The 25294-nt window shown below is 42.9% G+C and overlaps 1 protein-coding gene across 3 annotated transcripts in view; it reads right to left on the bottom strand.

Moving 5' to 3' along the window:
• The window catches only part of Tbc1d9 (TBC1 domain family member 9), a 98361-nt gene that overhangs the window by 26996 nt on the left and 46071 nt on the right, over positions 1–25294 (bottom strand). For 2 of the 3 annotated variants that reach the window (XM_027406131.2, XM_035441402.1), the window contains exons 3-8: positions 17215–17333; positions 8663–8891; positions 7988–8249; positions 5308–5515; positions 1573–1779; positions 71–241 (exon numbers count right to left, since the gene is read on the bottom strand). In XM_027406131.2, coding sequence (XP_027261932.1) covers positions 71–241; positions 1573–1779; positions 5308–5515; positions 7988–8249; positions 8663–8891; positions 17215–17333 — 1196 coding nt within the window. The remainder of the gene's footprint in view (positions 1–70; positions 242–1572; positions 1780–5307; positions 5516–7987; positions 8250–8662; positions 8892–17214; positions 17334–25294) is intronic. The other variant, XM_035441403.1, reaches the window with a different exon arrangement.

Genomic DNA, 25294 nt, shown 5'->3' with positions numbered 1-25294 from the left:
AATCTTAAAATAAGTTTTAATGGTTTTGTTCTAATACAGCAAATTTTGGGGGAAAGCAAGAAGTACCTACCAATTTCGGGTTGAATTCTTCTGGAGATCGCCGCCGGTACATGGTCATGAGGGTCTGTGTGGCTGTGGGGACACTGTTGCCATTGAAATTAAAGGGACGCTCTCCTTCAGCATCAGAGCTAGTGCTTCTCTGGGGACTGGAGGAAACGAGGCTGCTGGGCCGAGAGTACACCTGTCATTGGAGAGAGACACAAGTGGGTGGGTCTGGAAGCACAATTCACTTCTTTTGTTTTCTATACAGATATTAATAGCTACGTTATGTTTTCCTATTACACTTCTTGCTATGTGAAGAAACAGGGGAAATGCCAACATGTCAATACTTTTTCAGGATTTATACTGGGGCAAAAGTCATAAACAATAGCGTTTCAATGCTCAAAATAGACTTCCCAGGGCTGGGCATGTAGCTCAGCTAGTAGAGTGTTTGCTTACTACACACAATGCTCTGGATTTGATCCCAGCAACACATGAACTAGGTGTGCTGGCACACAGCTATAATTCCAGCACTGAGGAGGTAGAGCCAGGATCAAATGTTCAAGTTCATCTTCAGCTACTCGAAGCAAGTTCCAGACCAGCCTGACCTACGAGACATGTTGTCTCAAAAAAAAAAAAAAAAGAAACAAAAGAAAAAATGTATAAAGACTTATGTTATTTGCAGAGAAACCAGAGTACTATTGTCAAGTAACTAATGCAATAAAGAATTTCCCTTGTATTATTTCAACTAAAGTGGTTGGTTATCTGTTTCACACAGAAGAAGCAAAAGTCTTGGAAACTGACTATTTTGCCTATTGTCTAGTTTCTGGCATCTCAAAAATGCTACATAAGTGGTCGGACAGCAGGGACAAGGATGATACATGCAACCTCACCAATCTTGAAAACATCGGTTAGCTAATAGAAACTCTAGCTAGTTCTCTGTCTTCTCAGGGTTCCAGCTTCCTTGGATAGTGGTCTAATATGTATTTCATCACAGAAACATCACCATAATGATGTTAATATCAAGTCTGACTTCACCTAGAGACTTCTGTATTCTTCCCACTAATGTCACCAAATCACTTAATGGTATCACCAACTTAAAGAGGCTTAAACTGAGCCTGGAGGTGTAAATTTGTAATCCCAGCTGAGACTGAGACTAAAGGATTGCAAGGTCAAGGCCTGCATGGGCTATGAAGTGAGTTCAAGGCCTGCCTGGAGAACTCGGTGAAGGCTGGGGTTATATAACTCTGTAATTGAGCATTTGCCTAGTATTGTGAAGCCATAATTTCAATCTTCATTATCAAAAAAAAGGGGGGATGCTGCATCATGTCATCTTGAAGGGATATTTTTTTTTGAGCTACGATCAAATACCAATTCCTTGTAACAAGACAATCTTACTGAGATATTGAACTGAGCCCTGGGGCAGTGGGCCTAGCACAACTGTTAAGTTTGACAGTCAAATTGGACAAGGAGGTGCACACTCCAGGCCTGAGCACAGGTGCACCCCACTGTCCAGTGTCTCCCACCACTGACCTCATCATCTGAACTGTTGCAGCTTCCAGAGAACTCTCTGTCTGAGTAGATTCGAGAAGTCGTTTGCTGCAAGAAATCTGAGATCCTCTGCACCAGGAAGTCTCTGTCTTTCAAGTTGGCAAACAGGAAGGTCATTCTGTTCCTGGTGCTGATGGACAAGGGGCTGGGGAGCACGCTGCAGCTGTCGGCCTTCTCCACGATGGTCACCTGGGGGAACAAGAAGTAGGAGCACTGCATGAGAAGGACTGCACAGGAGCAGGGAGAAGCAGCAAGGAGTCCCAATTCCCTGGACGACCCATCCATGCCCCTGTGAGACAAATGGCAATCCTTCCTACCTGGATCCAGTGAAACATAACACCTTATACAAACCAAACTGCAGTTGCTACCAGAAACTAGAACCATCTTTCAGGGCTTTTCCAAATCAGGGGACATTTTTCAGCAACCAGAGGCATATTTGGTTGTCACAAGTGGAGAAGTGACAGCTGCCTAGTCATCGATGCTGCCAGACACCCTGTGGGGCACAGGTCTGCAGCAATAAGTGGCCCCGGATGCCAAGGGTGCCAAGGTTGAGAACTGAAAAGGAATTCCCGATTTTCATTAAACTTTCATAGAGCCAAAGGAGACAGGACTCCTAGCTGTGGTATCATCAGTCAGAGAGCAAACAATTCCAATGCTGGCTCCTTTGACTAAATAAAGGCTAGGACATCTTTCAAAACCCTCCCAGTCCATTGGGTATGTCACCTAGATGCTAGGGCTTGACAGCTAATGCTTTCAAGGACTTGTTCTGGAGCAGATATGACATAAACAACTCAGCTGAAGCCCTATGCACACCTGCAGACTCTGTGTGTGTGTATATGTGTGTGTTCACTTAACGTCTACTACAGTGTGGAAGAAAAGGGAATGAGAAATATCTGTTTTTGAACAGAAGATATATGTCTCTGTGTTTTTTGTGAGCACCGTGTTTGTGAATATGTGTTTTTCTGTGTGTGTGCATGTGGGTATGTACACACGTGTGCACAGGCATGGGAAAGTCAGAAGTAAATTCTGAGTGTCTTCCTCAATCACTTATCTACCTTACTTTTTGAGACAGGGCTGCTCACTGAACTGGGAGTTCACTTATTGTGTAGAATGCCTGGCCAGGGAATGCCAGGGACCTTCAGCCTTTGCTGCCCAAACAGGAGCATACTGCCACGCTTAAATCTAAACCTGGTCCTGAGGATCCAAACTCAGGTCTTCATGCCTGAGCATCAAGTACTTAACCGACAGCCTTCTCCCAAGCCCAGTGCTGATGGTTTTTAACAGTTTCATCAACCCCAAACAAACACAAATGTACTAAAACTGTTTTCTTTGGTACATCAGGGAAGAAAATCTTAAGGCAAACATGAAGTGGTGTGTCCATCATAGTTCCAACTTTCTGTCTAAAGCTAGCATTTCCTCTATTCTGCAGTCTTAAGTTTCATCCGCACATTGAACAACTATGCCCATTCTTGATCCCAAAGTGCATTTCCCTTGCCACTCTGGGTAGCTGTTATACCATGTCCAGGCAGAATTCGATGAAGGAAATCATGCTAAGGGGTCAGTGGATAAAGGCCTGGCCATGTAAGCCAGGAGACCCAAGTTCCACCCTGGACCAATTTAAAGTTGGAAGAGAGTCGCTGCCACAGCATTGTCCTCAGACCTCCATACTTGTGCCATGGCTTTCGTGACCACACATCACACAGTCATACACATACATGCCACACACAAGAAAAATTTGAAAATTATGCTTAGAACTAAGTGTTGGGGAGTACTATTTTAAGCTGTGTGACTTTTGTTTATGCTACATTTGTTTAACTCTGTGAAGCTGAGTTACTTTTCCTGTCTAAAACACCTGATTGGTCAAATAAAGAACTGAACGGCCAATAGTGAGGCAGGAATAAGGACAGGTGGGGCAGTCAGAGAGAATAAATAGAAGAAGAAATGAGGAAAAGGAGCCATGAGAAAACAAGAGGAGGAGAACATTAGGGGCCAGCAACCCAGCCTCCCAGCCACCCAGCCATCCACTCAGCCATGCAGCCAGCCAGCCACCCAGCCAGCCACAGAGTAAAAGTGAAAGTAAAATATACAGAAGTAAGAAAGCCCAGAGGCAAAAAGTAGTTGGGATAATTTAAGTTAAGTAAAGCTGGCAAGAGACAAGCCAAGCTAAGGCTGGACATTTGTAACTAAGAATAAGCCTCCCTGTGTGATTTATTTGGGAGCTGAGTGGCAGGCCCCTCGAAAGAGTGAAGAGCCAAAAGAGAAAGAGCAAAAGCATCACACAACAACTAAGTGGAAAACTTATCAATCAAGGTGGATTTGCAGGAAAAAAAAGTATGAAGCCCGTTAATCACAAATTGTAAATGTAATTGATCTCTCCACCTCTGAATTCATCCCCAGTAAGTTAGCCAAGCCTCAAGATATGTTATAATACCAATTAGCTAAACCTGTGACAAAGTGAAGTGAATCTGTCAGCTGTTTGATAGTTTGTGCTCTTTTTGATTGATCAATTTGGCTTCAGGGAATTTATAAACTATAACTTAAGGAGATTTCTACATGTGACAGGGAAAAAACAGCAAGAATGAAAGGGTACCGCCGCACATAAACAGGTGAACACATTATTTATAAACACTTAATGGAGTAAATTACAGTCATTAAAATTTCATTATAGAAGGTTGTTTAATGATTTGGGGGAATCATTTAAGGTATACTCACTGGTAGATGAAATAAAACTAAAAACTCCCCTACATTTATGTCTGATTTATGTGACATATACACAGTAATGCACAGGAAAAGCTCTGCCTGGAGGGAACTTTGCAAACTAGTCATGACAATAATGCATTACTCTTAAAATACAGGGAAAATTTGATCACTCAGGTAACACTTTAAAGAGAGAGAGGAGATCAGCAGAGTGGAACTGAACCTTAGCCACAGTTTCATAACACAGTGAGTCCAAAAGCTCTGCTCTCCTTAACTTCTGAAAAAGAGCGAAGCTTGGGTGACTGGAAAACACAGGGCTTCCAACTCTACACTGCACATCACAGGCATCATCAGCACTCACTGATGGCAAAAACCTAAACAAGAAGAGGGAGAAGAAGGAGGAGGAGGAGAAGGAGGAGGAGAAGGAGGAGGAGGAGGAGGAGGAGAAGGAGGAAGAGAAGGAGGAGGAGAAGGAGGAGGAGAAGGAGGAAGAGAAGGAGGAGGAGAAGGAGGAGGAGAAGGAGGAGGAGAAGGAGGAGGAGAAGGAGGAAGGAGGAAAAGAAAAGAAAGGAAAGGAAAGAAAAAAGCCCTGGAGCAATGGAGCACTCAGTGTTAAGGACCAGAGTATGCTTGCCTCTGAACCCCACAAACCGGGCATGCCTGCATCTGTCTAGCTGCAACACTGGTGGTGGAGACAAGCTCATCACTCACTGGCAGCCAGCTTAGCTCAGTGACAGAGCCTGCTCCAAGTAGACAGAGATGATAGAGGAAGGCAATTGATAACAGCTTCTGGCCTCCAGCTGTGGGCATGGTGCACACACAAACACACTCTTTTATGCAAAACACACACACCACACACACACACACACACACACACACACACACACACACACACACAGAGAGAGAGAGAGAGAGAGAGAGAGAGAGAGAGAGAGAGAATAAAGAAAACAAATCCCTGGTTTACACAGAAAAGCACTGTGAGTGGACGTCCTAAAACATGGATTTCCACTTGACACTTACTTCTCGGAGGGGAATTATGAGGCTGCAGAGGTTCTCCTCCTTGCTGGTAAAGCAGATGTAATTTGTGGAGACAAACATCTGACCCAGAATGTGCATCTTGTTAAATGGAGTCCAGAGGGTGCAGTCTGTGTGGCCATCTAGCTTTTCATCTTTGGGCAACCGGAAAAGGGCACGGTATCGCTCACTCTTCGCCCTGGCATCCAGATCACTGCAAACCAACAACGATAGTCCAGGTCACCCAGAAAGATGCACTAACACTTTGTAACTATGGCCGTGTAGGGTCTCCAGCCCTTGCCTCTCAGTCTTTCCAGACTGGTCCCTCCCATCCTTAGCTGTATATTGGTGGTACTCCAACCTCGTGATCTCAAAGTACAGCATCATTTTACTATATCTAGCCATTTTATAATTAAAATCTGTAAATGGAAAAAAAATCTTGGGCAAAGTAGGACTGAGAAAGGAAGCTCATTCTCTTTCTAAACGACTAAAGAATTCCTAAGGAGGTCATCAGATTTTTTTATCCAGAATTTTTTTTTTTTTGAGACATGGTTTGTTGCTGTAGCCCCGAAAGACCTAATGGCAGCACGAACAGTGAAGCGAGTCTGCTAGGTGTCACTTTCCACCCTGAACTACAGGACAGTGTGAAGAGACCTGGGATCCGGTCTAGAGACAAAGGTTCCAGAAGTCAACCGAGGCCTCTGCTGACTCCCATACTGCCCTGTTGACGGGCTTTCTCCTGTTCAGAACTCTCCCTTCAGGCTTCCAGCTCATAGTGCTGCACAGGTCTAGCTTGTCCTTAGATTGGCTTCCCACAGTGAAAAGGGTGCGTGCAGAAGAGTCCCCCACCTCCCTCTGCTGCCTGTAATATCACCTCAGTCCTTGTCTGCTTGGAGCCACACACATCAGTGCCCTCTCAGTTCTACAGATCTCATTTGAAGGCTGTTTTCTTATGCTTGTCCTTAGGCTTCACTCCAGTATCTACCCTCACCAACAAAGTATTCCCAACAGATTCTTGCATTCAGTCTGTTTTCTTGTGTAGCCACTTTCCCCTGAAATGCAATACCCCTTCCTGGAGGGAGACTCCTAAGACTTGCCCAGGAAGTCAATGAGACTTTCCAGGCCTAGCAATCTCTAGAGACACACAATGTTCACCAGGCCCCTCCCAGGCTTAGGAGCATTACCAACTGCTGGGAGAAGGCTCTCCATCAGGCTGAGTGGCCTGCACCACACTGCAGGTGATGCAAGCATACAAGCGTCCTCAGGAGTGGATGCCCATGCTAGGGTGGGTTTCTCAGTGGCAAACTTGGGTGCCTGTGAGTAACCCCCCAAAACTCACTGGTTCACTAAGCTACATTTGGGTGAATCATTTCTCCACTCTGTGGTGTCATATCTGGGAAGAATAGGCATTTGTTCCTGTCTTTGTAGAAAAAGTCACAGAGCATCAAATACTTTCCAAAGTTAAAAAAAAAAAATCAATCCCTTCTCTGTCAGTTGCCTTTGATATTTCCTCTGTGACTTTTTACCAGGTATATAACTCATTAAGGTAATTAATAAATCTGTAGTTCACTAGGATGTCAAACCCCACATGAAACCCCAAAGACATCCTTACCACCTGCTTTCAGGCTCCCACTCTTCCTCCCTCATGTCCCTTACAGCAATGACCTCCATCCTGGGGTCCTGTAGGCCACTCCATGTAACATAATCAAAACCGACCTCTCATGTGCCTTGGGCACACTTCCTGATTTAAGGAACTCTAATCAGCCTAAGCATGGCAACATGTCTCTGGTAGGCCTTGACATTCCCCCATTTCCTATGCCTTGCTAAAAACTGTTAGATTACATTCCTAAAGCTAGCCACCAAGGTCTAATCCCTTCTTTGGTTACTTTCTTATGCCAGACTTATTCCTGAGGCTGACCACCAAGGTCCAGCTATCAAGGTATTGAAGTCCAGCAATCAAAATGCCCCTTGTGGCTACCTTAACATGCCTAAACAAAATTAAAACCTCATCCTAACACAGGGTTTCCTCTGTATCTTTATAAACTGTATTTTCCTATGGGCCATGAATGTCTCCTCTCTATCCAGAGGCAGTCCTTTGTTCCCACACCCACCCTGATACCTGCCCCAGAAAAATACCCCTTCCTTTTCTCCCTGGTTCCCTTCCTCTTCTCCCTCTCCTCTGTCTTCTGTCTTTGTCCCTTATCCCTGCCCTTTGTCCCTCTGGGGCAAATAAATCTCCTTTGCACTGAGATTTGGTCTTTGGGGTCCTGAGCCAATTTTTTCAACTTCCACACCCAACTTTCAGGGTTCCCTGCAGCTTCTCATCTTATGCCCTGGCCTCTGACCCACTGCTCTTGGTGTTTCTCTCTAGGGTTTCCTCCATGGGTTCATCTTTCTGCACAAAACATGCACCTGTCTGTAACCCAGGAGCCCAGCAAATAACAGCTCCACTGAGAAATCACCTGAGCCCACTGCATTCTGGAACTAAGGCTAGCAGAGATCCCACCATGTGGTGGAGGAACCCATCATACCTGTCTCTCTCACTAACTGGGGTTGGCTGAGGCAGTTTTTCCCCATTGCACCTACACTCAGGAAAGTGCTCACAAGCTGGAAGTTGATCAGAACTCAGTGCCTGCGTGAATGGAAAAGCTTTCCATTACTGAGTTCTACAGTTTTTCTCACCCACCGTTTAAGAGCAGACACTTTTTTGGGAGATTTCTTCTTGAGTTTCGGCAGAGATCTGTCTTGTTCAAATCCTTCATTGTCCAAGAGCTGCCTCATGGCTATGTTGGCAAGCTGTTCCATCAGCTTGAATGTTTCGTTGATGTTGAGGAACACGGAGAAGAAATGCTCACTGGATCGTGTGTTCACTTTGATCACGTCTGGCAGAAGCAGCGTGGCGTTCTTCTCCAGTTGAGTGATGTCCACCCACCGGATCACCAGCTTGGCTGAGCACAGGCAACAAGGTGGGGTCAACACTTACTTTAGTGTCTTTCCAGATGGGGTAAACTCACAGCCCTGCTCCCAGCTGTCCAACTCTTTTAAGCTCCCGGCCCTACCTTTATTGCCTGGTTTGTTAGTTATAACTTGTATTACATAAACGCTGGGATCAGAATTATTATGGACTGAAGTCATGTCTACCAAATCAACTGTATCTTTAGTGAACCTCTAGAACTCAATGATTAATTTGTTTGCAATCGTTGAAATGAAAATAATTGAATGCACTCATTAAACAGTCAGAAAAAGATCTTGACTCACCTCTACATACATGTTTTTGATATTCTGATTTGGTTTGTGAGTTCCGGGAAAGCCTCTGTGGACTTCCCAAGGCTCCCACTGAAACGCTAGAGCACTCACTCACCTTCCCTCCCCATCAGGAAGGAGGAAAAGCACAGGTGGTTAATGCTGAGGTACATCCAGCCCTGCCGGGGGACCTTCCCCTTCCAGTAACTGCAAGAGTAATAGTTGACAAGTTTCTCTTCCTCGGGCATCCCAAACAGCCTGTGGAACTTCACAATGACCTCTTTAAACTTCTCTGTGTCATCATCTTCTTTAACATCGTTGATTTTGTTGTATTCTGCAATGATGCCCTAATCGGGGATAAAGCATACAGATGGAATTTTGTCTGCATCTGAATAGATTAGAGTGAAACACTTTCTAAGACCAGATTTGTTTTAATGATTAATTCCCTTCTGAGGCAATCCATCAAATTCTAAGCTTCTGGTTAACTCCTGGTTGTCCTGGAACTCACTATGCAGCCCAGCCTGGCCTTGGATTCACTGTGATCCTTCTGTTTCAGCTTCTCAAGAGTCTTCATGCTCAGCCAATTAACGAGAAGCATTTGTGCACTAAAAAATTGTCTGAGGATCTTATTACACATCCATTGGTGTTTGTTAGTTTCTTATGTTCACTAGAAATGAAACTGTTTTATCTGGAAACAAAGAAGTATAAGCGTCTTGAGTTAATTTTTACTAAGTGCATCATAATAGGGTTATTATAAAGGTCAGCTTCTGTCTTTCAACAAACAAACAAACAAACAAACAAACAAAACACCATAGAAGGTCAAGGGAGGAAGGACTGACTGTATGTCTCTAAAGGATATCTGACCAGAGACCCCACACCTCAGGAATCATCTGAGCCAAAAACAAATGAATACAAAAGGGAAGTCACTTAGATACACGATTCTTTGACAGCTGGACAGGAGATAAAATATTTGCACAGCAAGTGATTGGTCTAATCTAACTCTGCTATTGAATCATTCCAGTAACTTGAGAAGGCATTAGTTGCTAGCCAAATCCTCTCTAGCTCCCTGAAGACTGTTTCTGTGCATCTCTTTAGAGAAGAAGCCACCGTGGGCTGGAGAGATAGTGCAGTGGGTAAAGGCACTTGCTGCCAAGTCTGATGGTCTGAGTTCAATCCCCAGGACTCTTACGGTGGAAGGAGAGACAGACTCCCGAAAGTTGTCCTCTTAACTGTCACAGGGGCACTATGGTATACATGGCCACACACATGTGTGTGTAAGCACACATACACACACATGCATACACACAAAAATCAAATATATTTTAAAAGAGAAGGCTCCCTCGAATTCCATGATTGACTTTGTAATCATCAAATCTGCCCCTACATTATCTTCATTTTCTCTGATCTCATTATTACTGGGAAAGCCTGAGCTTCAGAGCATAGCAAATGTGGATCCAGGGCCCAGAGTGTCACCTATATCTGTGTGAACTTGTGAGAACTGGGGGTCTCCTAGACATGATTGAATCCTTCAGCATCCTTGGGATATAACCTTCCAATAGGATCATCATGTCTCTAGTTCCCAGCCTTCAGGCTGTGCACTGGCCTCTCACTCTTCCAGCGTAGCCTTACTATTCCCATAAACATACGCTTAAATTCTGGGGGGCTGGATACCTATCTGGATCAGTTAGTAAAGTGGTCGCCACACAAGCACAAGGACCTGAATTTGACTGCCCAGAACCCACATGGAAATCAGCTGTGGAGGCCCATTACTCTAATGCAAGCTTTGGTGAGGTAGAGACAGGAAGATCCCAGGTGCTTTGGGGTCACCCTGTCTATCTAAATTAGAGACTTCCAGATTCTGTGAAACATATTGTTTCAAAAAATAAGGTGCAGAGCAATTGAGGAGACCCTAACATTGCTCTCTGGCCTCCAGACATGCATGCGCATCCATGCACATGTACCCACCTCACAAACACACACACACACACACACACACCACACACACACACACACACACACAGAGAGAGAGAGAGAGAGAGAGAGAGAGAGAGAGAGAGAGAGAGAGAGAGAGAGAGAGAGAGCTGATTTTGGAAACTGGAGCAATGGCTCAGCAGTTAAGAACACTTGTATTACAGGGGACTGTGGTTCAATTCCCAGCACTCCCATGGTGGTTCACAACTGTCCATAACTCAAGTTCCAGAGGATCCAGCTCCCCCTTCTGGCCTCCACAGGCACAGGCACATATGTGATGCACAGGGCATACTTGCATATACAAAACACCCATATGCAAAAAATAAGACCAATTTAAAAAACAATTTTGACTACATTATTCTTACCATTAATAACATAGGTAGTTCACCACTTTTGTTACACCAAAAATACTAGGTCATGTTCATTTTGAATCCAATGAACACTGTAACTTTTTCTTCATTGTCCAGTATCTGAATAGTTTCCTGGGAGAATTCTGCCCTACCCAGCCCTCTGGGCCTACAGTGCCATCTATAAGTGTCTCACCTTCTCATTTCTGGTCCTGTCATTCTGCAAACTGTTTTAGTCACATCAACCACCCTCAAACCCTGGTTTAGTTGATTCCCCCTCCCTGTGAACCATCTAGTTATGATTCCTTCCCTCACACAAAGCACTGGCGGTTCTCTGCATCATATATTGAAATTGTTTCTTGAATTTTATGTCCATTGCCACACCTTATCCCTTGTGGCCTTCAGTGGTGGAAATGAGGAATGGTAGCAGAACAGATGGCTTCAGTCTTCCAAAAGTCCTCGTCTCCATTCACATGACTAAAAATCTTGGACATGTAACTAAGAGCCAACAGTAGACTCCCTCTGTGAACATAACCCCATAGTTCATCTTCAATCTAGTCTACCTTCAGAGGCACCCCTAGACTCTCAGCACAAGCCAGAATTATCGCAGCGGCTTCCTGTCACAATTCTCATGCCACTCAGGTTTTGTACAGCCATGTTCTGAAACAGAGACTTGCCAACAACATTGCTACCAAAGCCTATGCGGCATCCACACTGTACAATTGCTTCATGGCCATTCCCTCAACCCATAGTCACCCTCTTCTCCCTGTGAGACTAAGCAACACATAACTCCATTTAAACATTCTCAATTCTATACTCTTTCAACTTATGTTGGATTCTGTTTATATTTTCCTCAACCATTGAATGAGTTCCAACACTAACAATAGTGACTTGAACATTTACAGTACATCTAAAAGGTATCTACTGCAATATTTTTAGGAGAGAATATGTTGTGTCCTCAAATGAGAATATTTCGTAAGGAGTCATATTTTGCTTTTTGTTGTATGACCTCAATTGTGGAATTTACATTGTTTCATAGTGAACTATGTTTAGGAAACTAAGTTTTCAGTGTGGACTTGGTCCATCATCACCCAGGGTAGCAGTATGGCTGGCATCAGAAACAGCAACAATCTTTCCTGGGAGAATATCTAAGATAAGATTGTTTTCCTCTAATTAGTTCTGCTACAATCCCTCAGAGGAAACAAATGTTGAGGTCCATAGAGGCTAAAGAGTTGAACCTAGATTATTCTAGGCATGAGCAGGCTTCAGTAGAGATACATGAGGAATGTCAGACAGTCAGAGGTGGTGTAAGGGCACTGGATCACTGGGTGGGAAGAGTTCAGAAGGGTCTTGATGAGGCCAGCCTGAGCTACATAGTAACTTCTGGGTCAACCTGGGCCACTGACACTGTTTCCAACAACAAAAAAGAAAGAAAGAAGGAAAGAAGGAAAGAAAGGAGGAGGAGAGAGGAGAGAGAGAGAGAGGAGAGAGAGAGAAGAGAGAGAAAGAGAGAGAGAGAGAGAGAGAGAGGGGGGGGGACACAGAAGAAATGAATGAGAAAGTAATACAATTATGAGGAGAACCCAGTAATAGGAAGCAGCATCAGTGTTTCCTAGGCAACGGCAGAGGTCTAGAATCAGCCTGGAAACCTTAGTTGGGCTTATATCTGTTCGTCTGGACCACTGTAGCAGATCTCTTATGGAAGTCAGAATATGGATGAAGAACATTAAAACTAGTGATATTACACAGTGGACCACAAGTAAGGTTATGTATTACACAGCAGACTACATGTAAGGCCCTGTATTACACAGTAGATCACGTGTAAATCCTGTATATTTTGGTACAAAAACACCATGCTAAATACCAACTTCTAGAATGTCCATTTAAACTTCAAAATGTTTGTAAGTATGAATGTATTTATGAAAGTATGAAACTAAGAAAGGATAGTTGGAGACACTCTGGGGCATAATGTACAGTTGTCAATAGACCAGTCAAAAGTTCCCTCTTCCAACTTTCTCACCTTTAAGAAAAGACAGAGTCTGGAATGCCCAAGCTTTCCTTGTCTTTTCTGTGAATGTTCAGCCAGAAGGTGGACTGAACACAGGGATGGAGTGTTTCTTTCCTCTAAGTTCTATGGTTCTACTTATTCTAAAACAAATCACTCTAGTTCTAGGCAACAGCACTTCATAATGTCAGAAATTCAATATATCTAACACACTGGGTGCCTAATGTAAATTTAAATATGTAAAGGTGAACTAAAAGAGTAAAATTAACTTAGTAAACCAGAGGCTGGACATTGTGGTGTATACTTTAATCTCAGCACTTGGGAGGTACAGGCAGAGAGATCTTGGTGAGTTCAAGACCAGCCTAGTCTACATGATATGTTCCAGGCATGCTAGGACTACACAGTGAGACCCTGTCCCCCCCAAAAGCAAAACAAAGTAAATATACATTAAAAAACAAAACAAAGCAAAAAACAAAAACCAAACAAACAAACAAAAAACCCAAAACTTGGTAAACACAAGGAAATGTTAGATTTATAACTGAGGACAGAAAATTAAAGCATGAAGACATTAAGCTTGAAAGCCATTTTAACAATAGGGTGGAGAAATGACTAAGAGCAAGTGCTGCTTGCTCTTCTAGAGGACCCAAGTTCGGTTCCCAACTTCCTGTAACTCCAGCTCTGCAGATGCCTGCACTATTGTGCATATATCCCACACTGACACAAGCACATACACCTAGTTAAAATAATAAAACAAGCCTTTAAAATTTGCAAGTGTGAAAGCAAGTATAGGGGATTATGGTATAACAAGCTATGCTTAAGGTCCATTAAAATAATTTGGTTCATTAAAATGTTTTAATCACTTCATCTATTAATCTCCATCCTAAAGGAGATTGGCAAAATATAACTTGTGGCAAAAGTTATGTGGTAACTCTGTTTTCATTTGTATCTGCCTATCCCCTGCTAATTTAGAAGCAAAGGTAACTTCTAGAAAGACAAGAAAGTAAAGTCAATTATTGAGAGTTATATTCTTATTAAAACAACTATAATTAGCCTGGTGATGGTGGCACACACCTTTAACCTCTTGGTTAAAGCACTTGGGAGGCAGAAGTAGACTCTGAGAGTCTGAAGCCAGCCTGGTCTACAGAGTGAGTTACAGGACAGTCAAGCATACACAGAGAAACCCTGTCTCAAAACACAGAACAAAAAATTAAAAAACCCTACAATTATAATTATATAATTATAGTAATTACTAGTCAAGGCAACACAAGGACACACAATATGACCATTATGATCAACATGTTGAAACATCAAGAAATAAGCATACAAAATGCTATGCATAGCACTTGAATCCTGTTGCCTGTCTAGATATTAATTTATAATTTATAAAAGTTAGTTAGATCTCATAGCAAATAAGCCTGCTAGTTTGCTTAATTATTGGACAATCTGTGAACCAGCAAGCCATTCATTTGCACATGAATGACATTCTTTCACACATTATTGCATTAATGGGAATTCTCTCCTCATAAATGGTTTCAGGGGAAATAAACCTGATGCATTTAATGCAGTGAGAAGAAAAACTATTTGACATAATTTGTTCTCCCCTCGGAAGCTGTGATTTTTCCTCTGGCAGTATCAAGAGGCAGGACTGCGAGGTGGCCCCAGGATACCTATGTAGTCACATGTCAGTGTGCATTTCCACTGCAGCTGGCTGCCCTCTTTTTTCCAGCCCCTCATACAAGAAACAACTAGAAGCCCTCCTGATCTCCATATTCTCATGCTTGCATCATACATAGAGTCTGAGTTTTACTACACAACCTTCAATTACTTAACACACACACACACACACATACACACACACACACACACACACACACTCTGGAAAGTTGTCTGTATCTGGCCCTCCCCAGTGTGTCACTCCCTCTCTCCCTTTCTTAGTCTCTAATAGGGCATCCTAAACAGAGAATGTGCATTCATTCGGAGGGAAAGCTGGGCATGAGAATCAGACTGGGGTCACTGGATGAGCATTTTCTACAGTTTAGTTTGAGTTGTATATGGCCAGCTTCAAATTCAGCTCTCTACTTCAACCACATCACATCCTAAAGAGCAATGGACTTCCATTTGTTATCAACTTTACTGTTTCGATTATTATGTACTTGAGGAAAAATTTAGTCACATAGAAAGAGGAAAGAGAACATGGGATTTTACAGCAGCATTCCACCAGACCATTCACTACAATTCCCCATGTTTTGGATGTAAGAAGGTTTTGTAACCATGTCTAAAAACCCAGTTGCTAAAACAGAAAGAATTGATCATTTTGAGCACCCCCTCATACAAAGTCACTTTACAACTTTGTGTGGCAAAAATTGTCATGAGCAAAGTCTGATGACAAATGACAAACAGGAGAAATAGCTACAACACATGTGAATCACCAACAAAAGGCAAATGATCTTTCTAGACAAAGAGGTCTAAATTCAGTCCTTAGAACCAACTAAACCAAAACTGGGCATGGTGGAGCATCCCAGCACTGTGGAGACAGACAGGTGAATCCCTAGGGCTCAGGCCAGACACCTTAGTGTCCTTGCAAGTCTGTCTTTAATAAACACAAGAAGAGGCAGACAGCACTTAAGGAATGGCACCACAGATTGCCCCCTGGTCTTCACACACATACACAAAACATTCAAGAAAAACAAGACCTCCCTAATCCTATAAAAGATAAACAAAAGCTACACACAGCAGTGTATAGACACAGAATGTGTATCTTAGACACAGGAAATGCTGCCCAAGTTCTCACACAAATACAAGCCAAACACAAGTGAAGTCTCCCTGGCAGAAATTGGAAAGCGGAAGAATCTATGCTATTGGAGAAGCTGTGGGGAAGAAGGTGTTTGCACAAATGCCAGTGGGGATATAAAGTAGCACAGCATCCTGGGGGGGGGGGGGGGGGGAAGGGAGACTGAGAATAGTTAGCAAAACAGCATACGCATTTAGACTTCAATCTGGCAATTCCACATCTGCAAGTTCACCCTAAAGACACAGCCTCAGTCATATGCAAGCATGGATGCGTGAAATTCTAAATGTAGCAGAATTTATAGTTGCAAAATTTGGATGGCACAGGTAGTGACTGACACACACACCAAACATAGAGATGTAAAAAGAACAAGGGGATAAGTGGTTGGATTGTGAAATGAAAAAAGACGTGGAATTTTCAAAATGATAATATTGAAATAAAGTCTGTAGTATGTCAACTTCATATTTAATAAAACCATTGTTTGCAAACTTTCACACTGAAGAACTATTCAGATTTTTAAACATCATTAATGGATACTACACCAACAAGGAAACTTGGACAAAAAAATGGGGTATTGGTGGTTTAAAATGTTTTCCTACAGATACCATTATTTACAAAGATAAAAGCATGAATTCTACCATGGAAAAATGGATGAACTTTGAATGGACTCATGACACCATTGGGTGGCAGATAAATTTCATGTGCCTCAGGACACAATAGCCCGAGGAGTACACAGATAGTTTGTGTAGCACTCCATTCCAGGAAGGCAAAACTTGAATTCAATCACAAAGAGACATATGACAGAACCTCAAATGAAACATCCTTTTATAAAAACCAGACGGGCACAATATAACAACATAAATGTCGTACGATATAAGGAATGGCTGTGGAAATGTTCCAGACTAAAGAGGTGCAAACTAAATTCAATTTCCTCATAGAATGAAAAACACAACCATTAAGGGTACAATCAACCCCATTTAGGTTAGACTATGTGGGACCGGGGAGATGGCTCAGGGTAAGAGCATTGAAAAATCTCGTAGGAGGACTGGATTTGGTTCTTAGCATCTGCACAGGAGCTCCCAGATATCCGTAAATGCAGTTCCAGGAGCCCTGATGTCCTTTTCTGACCTTGGAGGGTACCAGGCACATACATGGTGCACATACACACATGTACACAGAACACTTATATACATAAATAACTCTAAATTTTTAAAAACTTAGAATATATGCTAAATATTAAATAATGATACAATTATATACATTAATAAATAATGTTTATTTTTCATCAAATATCACTATTAGAAACCACACACTTGAAGGAGTGTTAGCTTTAAGAATCCTAAGTAAGTGGAGTGGAATGTTCTGACAGCTAAGTCCGAGTGAAGGGCACACTTGGGTTATATACACTTCTTATTTTTGCAATATTTCTGTAAATTTTAGATTTTTTCAATTAAAAGGCTTTGGTATATTTAAAATGTTTTTTATCCTTTGAGAATTTTATACATGCATACTATGTATTTTAATAACATTCAGCCAAAACAAAATAAAAAGGCTACTACCTGTATTTTTCCTCTTACAAATGTGGTGATGTCATTCTCATTCTCGAAGATGGAGAGTGTCTGCAATAGATTCTGTTCAAGCCATTCCCAGTGCTCAGTAACCTCCTTCCTGGAGCCACCTGCACAGAAGCAGAGGGGGCAGCAACGGATGTCAGCTTTCATGCCAAAGGCATATTAAGAAACAATTTGACACCAGCAGGAGACTGCTTGCCATTCCCAGAGTTCTGACTTCAACCCCCCAGAGAAGAGACACACAAGACTATGAATATAGAGACACCCAAGAGCAAGTACTGTGTTCTAGATTATTCGAACGAGGTCATTCCAGAAACTGAGACTGGTTTAGTTGATGTAGCCACACACACTGCAAAGATCAACTTGGAATTTAGCTCTTTTTTTCTCCCTTCCAGAATATGTAATTTACAGGGTGACATAGATCTTGTCGTGATGTGAGCTTTCTGGGTTAAGCTGCAACACTGGGTGAGCTATGGTGTGCCCTTGGAGATATTATGGAAGCATCTCATATAATGAGAAAAAAAAAGAGCCTTGTTGAATTATGAATGAGATATGAAAGTAGACTATCACTGGAGGACAGCAGCCACCCTCCCCAGTGCAGCTGACTTGAAACACAGAGATGAGCTCATCCTTGCAGCTTCCAACCAAGTCTACATTTCTGCCAGTTGCTAAGAAACACACGTTACCTCACTTGGAAACTCTAAATTAAACCATCCTAGCCTTGGAATATATGTAATTATCCTGCAGGGCATAACAGGGTGACCATCAGGATGAAGTTAGACAATGCTAGGATGAATTCCCTTTATCGTTGTCTTGTGGGGGAAAAGGCTTTAGAGACAAACTATCTTCAGTTACACATCTACTGCACATGCTTCCTATCTCCACACCAAGGAGTGAGCTTCTGGTGTCATTGGTTCTTTGGGTGCTGTCTAAGATTCCCAAGTTATCTTTTAATTGAGATCTCAAGAAAGCCCATTTTCTGAATTCTTTGTCACTGGAAATTCAAGATATCGAAAGCTGATTCCCAACACAGGAAGAAATGTGAGAGACGTGGGTGTTACCTGCAATTATACGCAGATCTCTGGTCTCTGATCTAAAATATCTTTAAGACTGACAGGAATGCACTAGGGACCTCAGGATCACTCTTGGAGGGAAGGCAAAAAGAAAAAGGAAACCCAAGTTTATATTTTTTCACGTTAGAACTAGACACTAAAATGACTGATAATGGATACTTATGAGACTGGCGTGGTACTCCTAACAGGTGCACGGCCCTCGGTTCAATCCCAAGGACTTCAATAAAAAGACAAAATTGTAAAAAACAAAAACAAAAACAAAACAATGAAAAAGGGTAATTGAGAGGGTTTCTCAGCAGAGCAGCCATGTGAGACCCTAAAGACGAGCACTTCTGCATCATAGATGCTTTCTACGGCTCTGGGCCAAGGACAGGAACCTGTGAGAGCAATATGCTGCCAGCACCACACAATGTTGTGGCAATATCTGGAGCTCAAGTTAACCTGGCCCCTCCATCTGGCTACGAGGAGTTAGCTGGCTATCTTTAGACAGTTTTTAATAACCATCTCAAATTCTGAATGGGAGAAATGAATGCATGAACAATGGCCTCTCCTCCCCCTCAAACTAGCCCTATAGACACCACGAGGGAGAGTGTCTATAGACACAGTTTAGAAAGTAGGGAATTCTTTCAAATGCAAAATACAATTATTATTTGGAATATTTAGGGAACTATCAATTTGAGGAGTTTGACAGAATTTTTAATCCTTTAGAGTAAGAATTTAAATAATAATTGGAAAAATTAAATCAAAACAAAACTGTGGGCCTCTCATACTCTGATTATCTCTTCAAACTGCATGAATTTCTCACCCAAAACCCAAACCCTTCTTTGTCCATGTCACTGACCCCATGAGCTGTGAGATGCTACCGATATCAAGGGGACCTGGCAGAGTGTCTACCATCCATGGTTCCATCTGTGCTTGTTGGCATGACCAGATGCACTGAACCTTAGAAGAGAGGCCCATGGAGAGATGCACAGAGCTGCAGAGCTCTGCATTTCCCCTCCACACAGCTCCAGCTCTGCTTTCACCTTGTATGTGCTCGTCTTCCTCCATCATGACTGCCAGAAGCTGGGTGAGGTCTGGCAATGGAGGTCTGCTTCTTGAGTAGATCTTATCACACTCTGCCCATTACAAGAAATCACACTAAGACGTACGTCCGTCTGTCCATCCGTCTGTGTGTGTGTGTGTGTGTGTGTGTGTGTGTATGTATGTTTGGGGGTCTGTGTGGTGTGTGTGAGAGAGAGAGTGTGTGTGTAAGTGTGTGTGTATGTGTGAGAGAGAGGAGAGAGGAGAGAGAGAGAGAGAGAGAGAGAGAGAGAGAGAGAGAGAGAGAGAGAGAGAGAAGTCAGTCTTAGGCATCATTACTCTGATGCCATTTACATTATTATTTTTGAGATAGGGTCTCCTGTTGGCCTGGGAGAGACTTTCTTAGTTTATCTTCATGTTGCTGTAATAAAATACTCCGATAAACACAACTTAAGGGTGCTTCACTGCACCCTTGGACCATGGATGCAGTGAAGCATAGCAGAGAAGCCAAGGCCACAGGAACTTGAAGCACCTGGTTACATCCCATCAACACAAGGAGAGAATGAAGTGCTGCACCCAGTTCCCTCTCTCTATTTACATGGCCCAGAATCTTAGCTAGAGAATGGTGCCACCCATAGTGAGCAGGTCCTCCCACCTCAGTGAACATCATCAAGACACAGGCACAACTATAAGTAGTTCTAGAGTCCATCCAGTTGTCAAGGTGGCAGTAAACACTGCAAATGGTGGAACTAAACAATGAGGCTAGGCTGGGCTTCTCCTGATTGTCTTTCTGACACAGGATTGCAGGTGCTTGCTGCCACACTCAGGAATGGATGCTGGGGATTAATCCACACTATCAGGGTTGCACAGGAAACATTTTATTGACCAGACTTATCTCCTCAGCCCAACATTCACACTCCCTACATTCACAGCCCTTGATGTTCAGTCTCAGTGTTCCTTGGTTGTCAGGTTTAAGATTTAGGGCAGAAACACAGTTTTGGACTGCTTTTGGCATTTTCTTTATCCACAGAACCATGTATACACAGCTCTGCAAAAGTGTAGGAGGAATAGTGTGTGCATGCACACTTTAACTTGACAGGCATCTGCCCATGCCCCCTGATGCCTCACCATTCCCGGTTAAAGCCAGATGCTGAGCATGGTAGTGCATGCCTGTAGTCCCAATATTTAGGAGGCTCAGGCAGGAGGACCTTTGAGGCCAGCAGGGACTACACATGGTAAGACTGTCTCATTAAATGTTGTGGGTGTGCATGTAAGGTGCCTCAGCAGGTAAAGTCACTTGCTGCCAACTGATGTCCTAAATTCAATCCCTAGGACATACATGGTTGAAAGGGGAGAACCCACTCCCACAAGTTGTCCTCTGATCTCCACACATAACCATAACACTCTCATGCCCCCACACTATTTAAAGTGACCTGACAGGCAGCTGTCACCATAATTGACAGGGCCTGGTCTATTCATGGAGCAGTTTGTGGAAATGTGTTTGAATTCAGAAGCAAAAGAAAGGGACTGGGATGTTGATTTTCTCAAAAAGCCCCATTTACTGAAACTGAGCAAGAAAAACAAGCTGATCCATCTGGACTGAGCTGGAAAAAAAAAAAAAGCCAAAGGCAGGGTGAGGGCCGCCCAGACAAAGAGCTCTGCTGGGGGAGAACAAGGTCTGTACTTGATGTCTCTCAGGTTGTTAACATCTGGAGAATGCAAAGCTTTGTCATTCAGAGGGCTTCTAGACTGTCATCCTTAGGTGTCACACATGTGTCTGGGCAAATTTTTAATGCTATATGTGATGTTGATGGAAAACGCTGAACCATTGTGGTCTGATAACTCACCCAGTTCTAAAATGCAAGTCCATGGAGTGTACTTCAAATCAGAAGAAAGAATTTTTTATGAATATTTCTCTTTTTTGGTGTCATTGTTTTTATTTTTATTTTATTTTTTCATTTTTTTATTTGAATTACAAACAAGATTGAATTACATGACAATCCCAGTTCCCTTCTCCCTCCCTTCCTCTCCTACGACTCCCCCAGCTAAAACCCTACCTATCACATATCCTTTCTTCTAATCTACACCTGACTCAACCTTTCTGCTCCCTCATGACCTCTGCATCTTTCCTAAAAGAAAGAAATTTTAAGACAGACCCACAGAGTGATTTTGTCCTGTGACCTCTTTGGGTTAAAAACAAAGGTGTAAATTCCTGGGGATTGATATTTGGTAGCTAGCACTTGTGTGGTACTGACAAACAATATGTGTTGGACTTTGATCCTGAGTCCATAGCACTGCCCCGAAATTTTCTCACTGTTGGGATGGGGGCAAGAGACTAAGAGAGAATATGTTTGCAAATTAAAACAAGCAAACAAACAAACAAACTATAACAGCAGAAAACAAAATCCACCAAGTCTTCTAAGGGTTAAAAACAGCAGTGTGGTATTTTCAGATGTGGAATAGGCTGAATGGATCTCTGACATGTTTCAGTCTTTAAATATACAATGTTCAGAATTAATCAAATATAAGGCAAACAACAAAGACATCTGAGGTGGTTTGAATAGGAATGGCCCCCATAGACTCAAGTGTGAATGCTTGGACCATAGGGAGTAGCACTATTAGGAGGTGTGGCCTTGTTGAGGGAGTGTGTCACTGTGGAGGCGGGCTTTGAGATTTTACATATCCTCAAGCTAGGTCTAGTGTCACAGTCTCCTTCTGCTGCCTTTGGAGCAAGGGGGAACTCTAGCTCCTTCTCCAGCACCATGTTTGGCTTCATGCAGCCATTTTTGCCATCATGATGATAATGAACTAAACCTCTGAAACTGTAAGCCAGCCTCAATGAAATGTTTTCCTTTATAAGAGTTGCCATGGTCTATAGCAGGCTTTCTTGTGGGCCACCACCAGCTTCCAAATAATGACATGGAGACATTATTAGTTATGAATGCTCAGCCTTATCTTATGCTTGTTGCACCTGCTCTTAGGCTCTTATAATTTATTTGAACCTGTTTTGCTTCATCTACATTTTGCCTTGGGACTTTTTCCCTTTCTTTCATTCTGTATGTCCTACTCTGTGTCTACCTGTTTGGCAGCTACCTAGCTGACTGGCCCTGGTCATCTCCTTTTCTTTCTCCCTCATTCTCTCTCTGTTTTTCTCATCCTACTTATTCTCTCTTCCCACCAGCCCCTCTAATCCCTTTCCTGTTGAGCTATTAGTGGTTAAGCTTTTTATTTGGCAAATCAGGTGCTTTAAAGCAGGCAAGGTGAAACAACAACACATCTTTACATAATTAAACAAATGCAGCATAAACAAATGTAACACATCCTTACATAGTTAAACACAACAACTTGTATTGTCTTCTAGTCCTCATGGTCATGCCTACATACATATACACACCCTCACACACATGCACCTGCACACATATGAAAGTTCACATACATATGCATATGTACACATACAAGAATAGTCTTTGAACTACACAGACTGTGATTCTAAACTTGCCTATCAACTCCCATATTGTCTGTCTCATGTGGAAGGAAAATTAAGCTGACATTTTTTTGTCTACTGTAGCAAATAGCAGGAGCAGAACGATTAGCAATGCTAAATTAATCTCTGGGTCTTACAGGTACTGACTAAAAGAATGTTTAATCATGAAGCCAACAATATCCCCTTACATGGTGCCAGCACAGAGCACAGAGTGTGAGAATGAGTGCTGAGTTCTACATAACTGGCTATCCCTGGGAATAAGAGCCCCTCCTTACTCTCCTAAAATGATGGTTGACAAAGTGATGGCTGATGGACCTGTCAGTTCTGAAATCAAGTGGCTGAAAGACCCTGATGAGATCCTAGGTTGGCAAATGAAAGTTAAACTCAATCAATGGGCAGCCAACCCAAGCCTCTGTGATAGGCGAGGTGTCCAATCAAACAATGCCACCTACACTGATTCAGGTAAATTAATTACCACTTTAGCAGAAAGCTACACTCGTTCACAGGTTCAGAAAATTCCTATGCCTAGTTTTCTGTGTCTCTAATCTAAGGCAAATCTGTCCAGGATTCATGGTTCAGAGTCCTGCTGATCTACAGAGGGTGGTGCATGTCAAGACCTGAATGGCAGACTCGGCAGGTCAATGCTCTCTTAATTCAATTCACTCTCACCGACAACTTACAACACCATGTACGACAGGCTTTTCTATCTTACGGCTTTCCAAGTAAGTGAACCCACTTTTCTCTTGAAGTTTCTCTTACAAAAATTCATGAAATACACACAAATTTACAAGCCCAATTTGCCATATTTTCTACCAAGTACCAACTCTGCAGTTTAACATTAAAATCACAAGCAGATAGATGAGCATATTGAAGAAAGGCCTGTGGGTTAGGAGCTTCTGATTTTAAAATTAGTAAGTCAGGTTTCAAACTCAAGTTGGAACAAATGGAAAATTGTTAAGAAAGAATAATTAATGGGCAATGGCTATCACTTCCTTGGAGTCTTCTGTGAGGAAATTCTGGATTGTCTCTATGGGTAATCTGTTACGATAAAGTGTGAGGAACCTTTGGCAGATTCCATGGCAGGTGACCGAGGTGGAGGGACAAACATGTCAGGCAGATGGAGCTTAAGCGAGAAGTTTTATTAGAAAGGGAAAGGGGGGAAGGAAAGAGAAAAGAGGTAAAGAGACACAGAGACAGAGAGAGAACAGAAGACGGAGACAGGAAAAGTTCTGTCTGTCCCCAAGGTAACAGCCGGAAAGAGAGCAGAAAGAGAGCGGAAGTGGGCGGGGTCTTTCTTTTAAAGGGCATGCAGGCACAAAGGACACAACCATGGGACCCTGGGTTGACCAGGGTACTGCCTGAGTACATTGTGCCAGGTGACAGGGGCAGGCCAGCATAAGGCCTGAATCCTTACATAATCAATATACATAAAAGATGAAGCCATCCTGGGTTTACTGCAATGAGGTCATGCAGTTGTAACAGGCACTAGTTAATAGAAAAATGAAGGTGCACCTTTTAGGGGTATAAATTATGGCACCAGCAATTACAGTCTGCTGTTCCTTCACCTTGGGTCAGTAGGTAATTAACAAACAACCGAACTTTGTGGCTGGGTCCCACCCCACATGCGTGTTCATGGAGGAGCTGCTTTGGGGGTTGGCCACACCAGGGAAGCCAGCTGAAGAGCACTGAGTGGGAAAGGGGACAACTGAAAAGACAGAAGGAAGTCAGAGGCACCCAGCAGCTCTCACATCATTGAAACCTGGCTGGGGACCTGAAGGCTGCAAAGAGATCGAAGAGCCCCGAGGACTCCTGATTCTACAGGATCCCTAAGGCTTCCAGGACCCAAGAAATGAACACCTGAGGAGAGTGAGGAGGGTCACATCCTCATAGAGCCAAGGCTTACAAGGGCTCTCTGTGATCTTTAATGTCGTGTGTGTGTGTGTGTGTGTGTGTGTGTGTGTGTGTGTGTGTACGTGAACATGAGCAATTCAGTTATATGGAAGTGCACATACATGTACAAGTATGTGTGCATGCTTGGGAAAGCCACGGGACAACTTTGAGTGCTGTTACTCAGGGACTGCCCACCAGGATCCTCACTGGTCTTGAGTAGCCAAGAAGGAACTATACCTCAGGGATCTGCCTGCCTCTGTGTCCCCAGTACTGGTATTACAAGTGTGCACATCACACCAGCTTTTTATGTGGATTCTGGGGGTCAGTATCAGGCCCAATAAGCATTTTACCTATTGCATCATCTCCTTAGCCTTGCCCTTTGTCTTTAAATGCATCCTTCAGGCTTCTATGTCAGTTTTAACATTATTCTAGACTGTTTCTGACTTTCCCAACGAGCTACTAGCACAACACAGAAGGCATTTCCCTTAGCTTCCTTTGGAGTATTAGTATACGCTGGTATGAAGTCCTGGGTTCAATCCTCAGTAGCCAATAGATAAAGAAATAAATAATACAATAGAGGTGCAATCCCACAATGCAC

This window comes from Cricetulus griseus, chromosome 3 (genome assembly GCF_003668045.3).
Source record: "Cricetulus griseus strain 17A/GY chromosome 3, alternate assembly CriGri-PICRH-1.0, whole genome shotgun sequence".
Taxonomy (NCBI): domain Eukaryota; kingdom Metazoa; phylum Chordata; class Mammalia; order Rodentia; family Cricetidae; genus Cricetulus; species Cricetulus griseus.
This window is presented reverse-complemented; position numbering and strand designations above follow the sequence as displayed.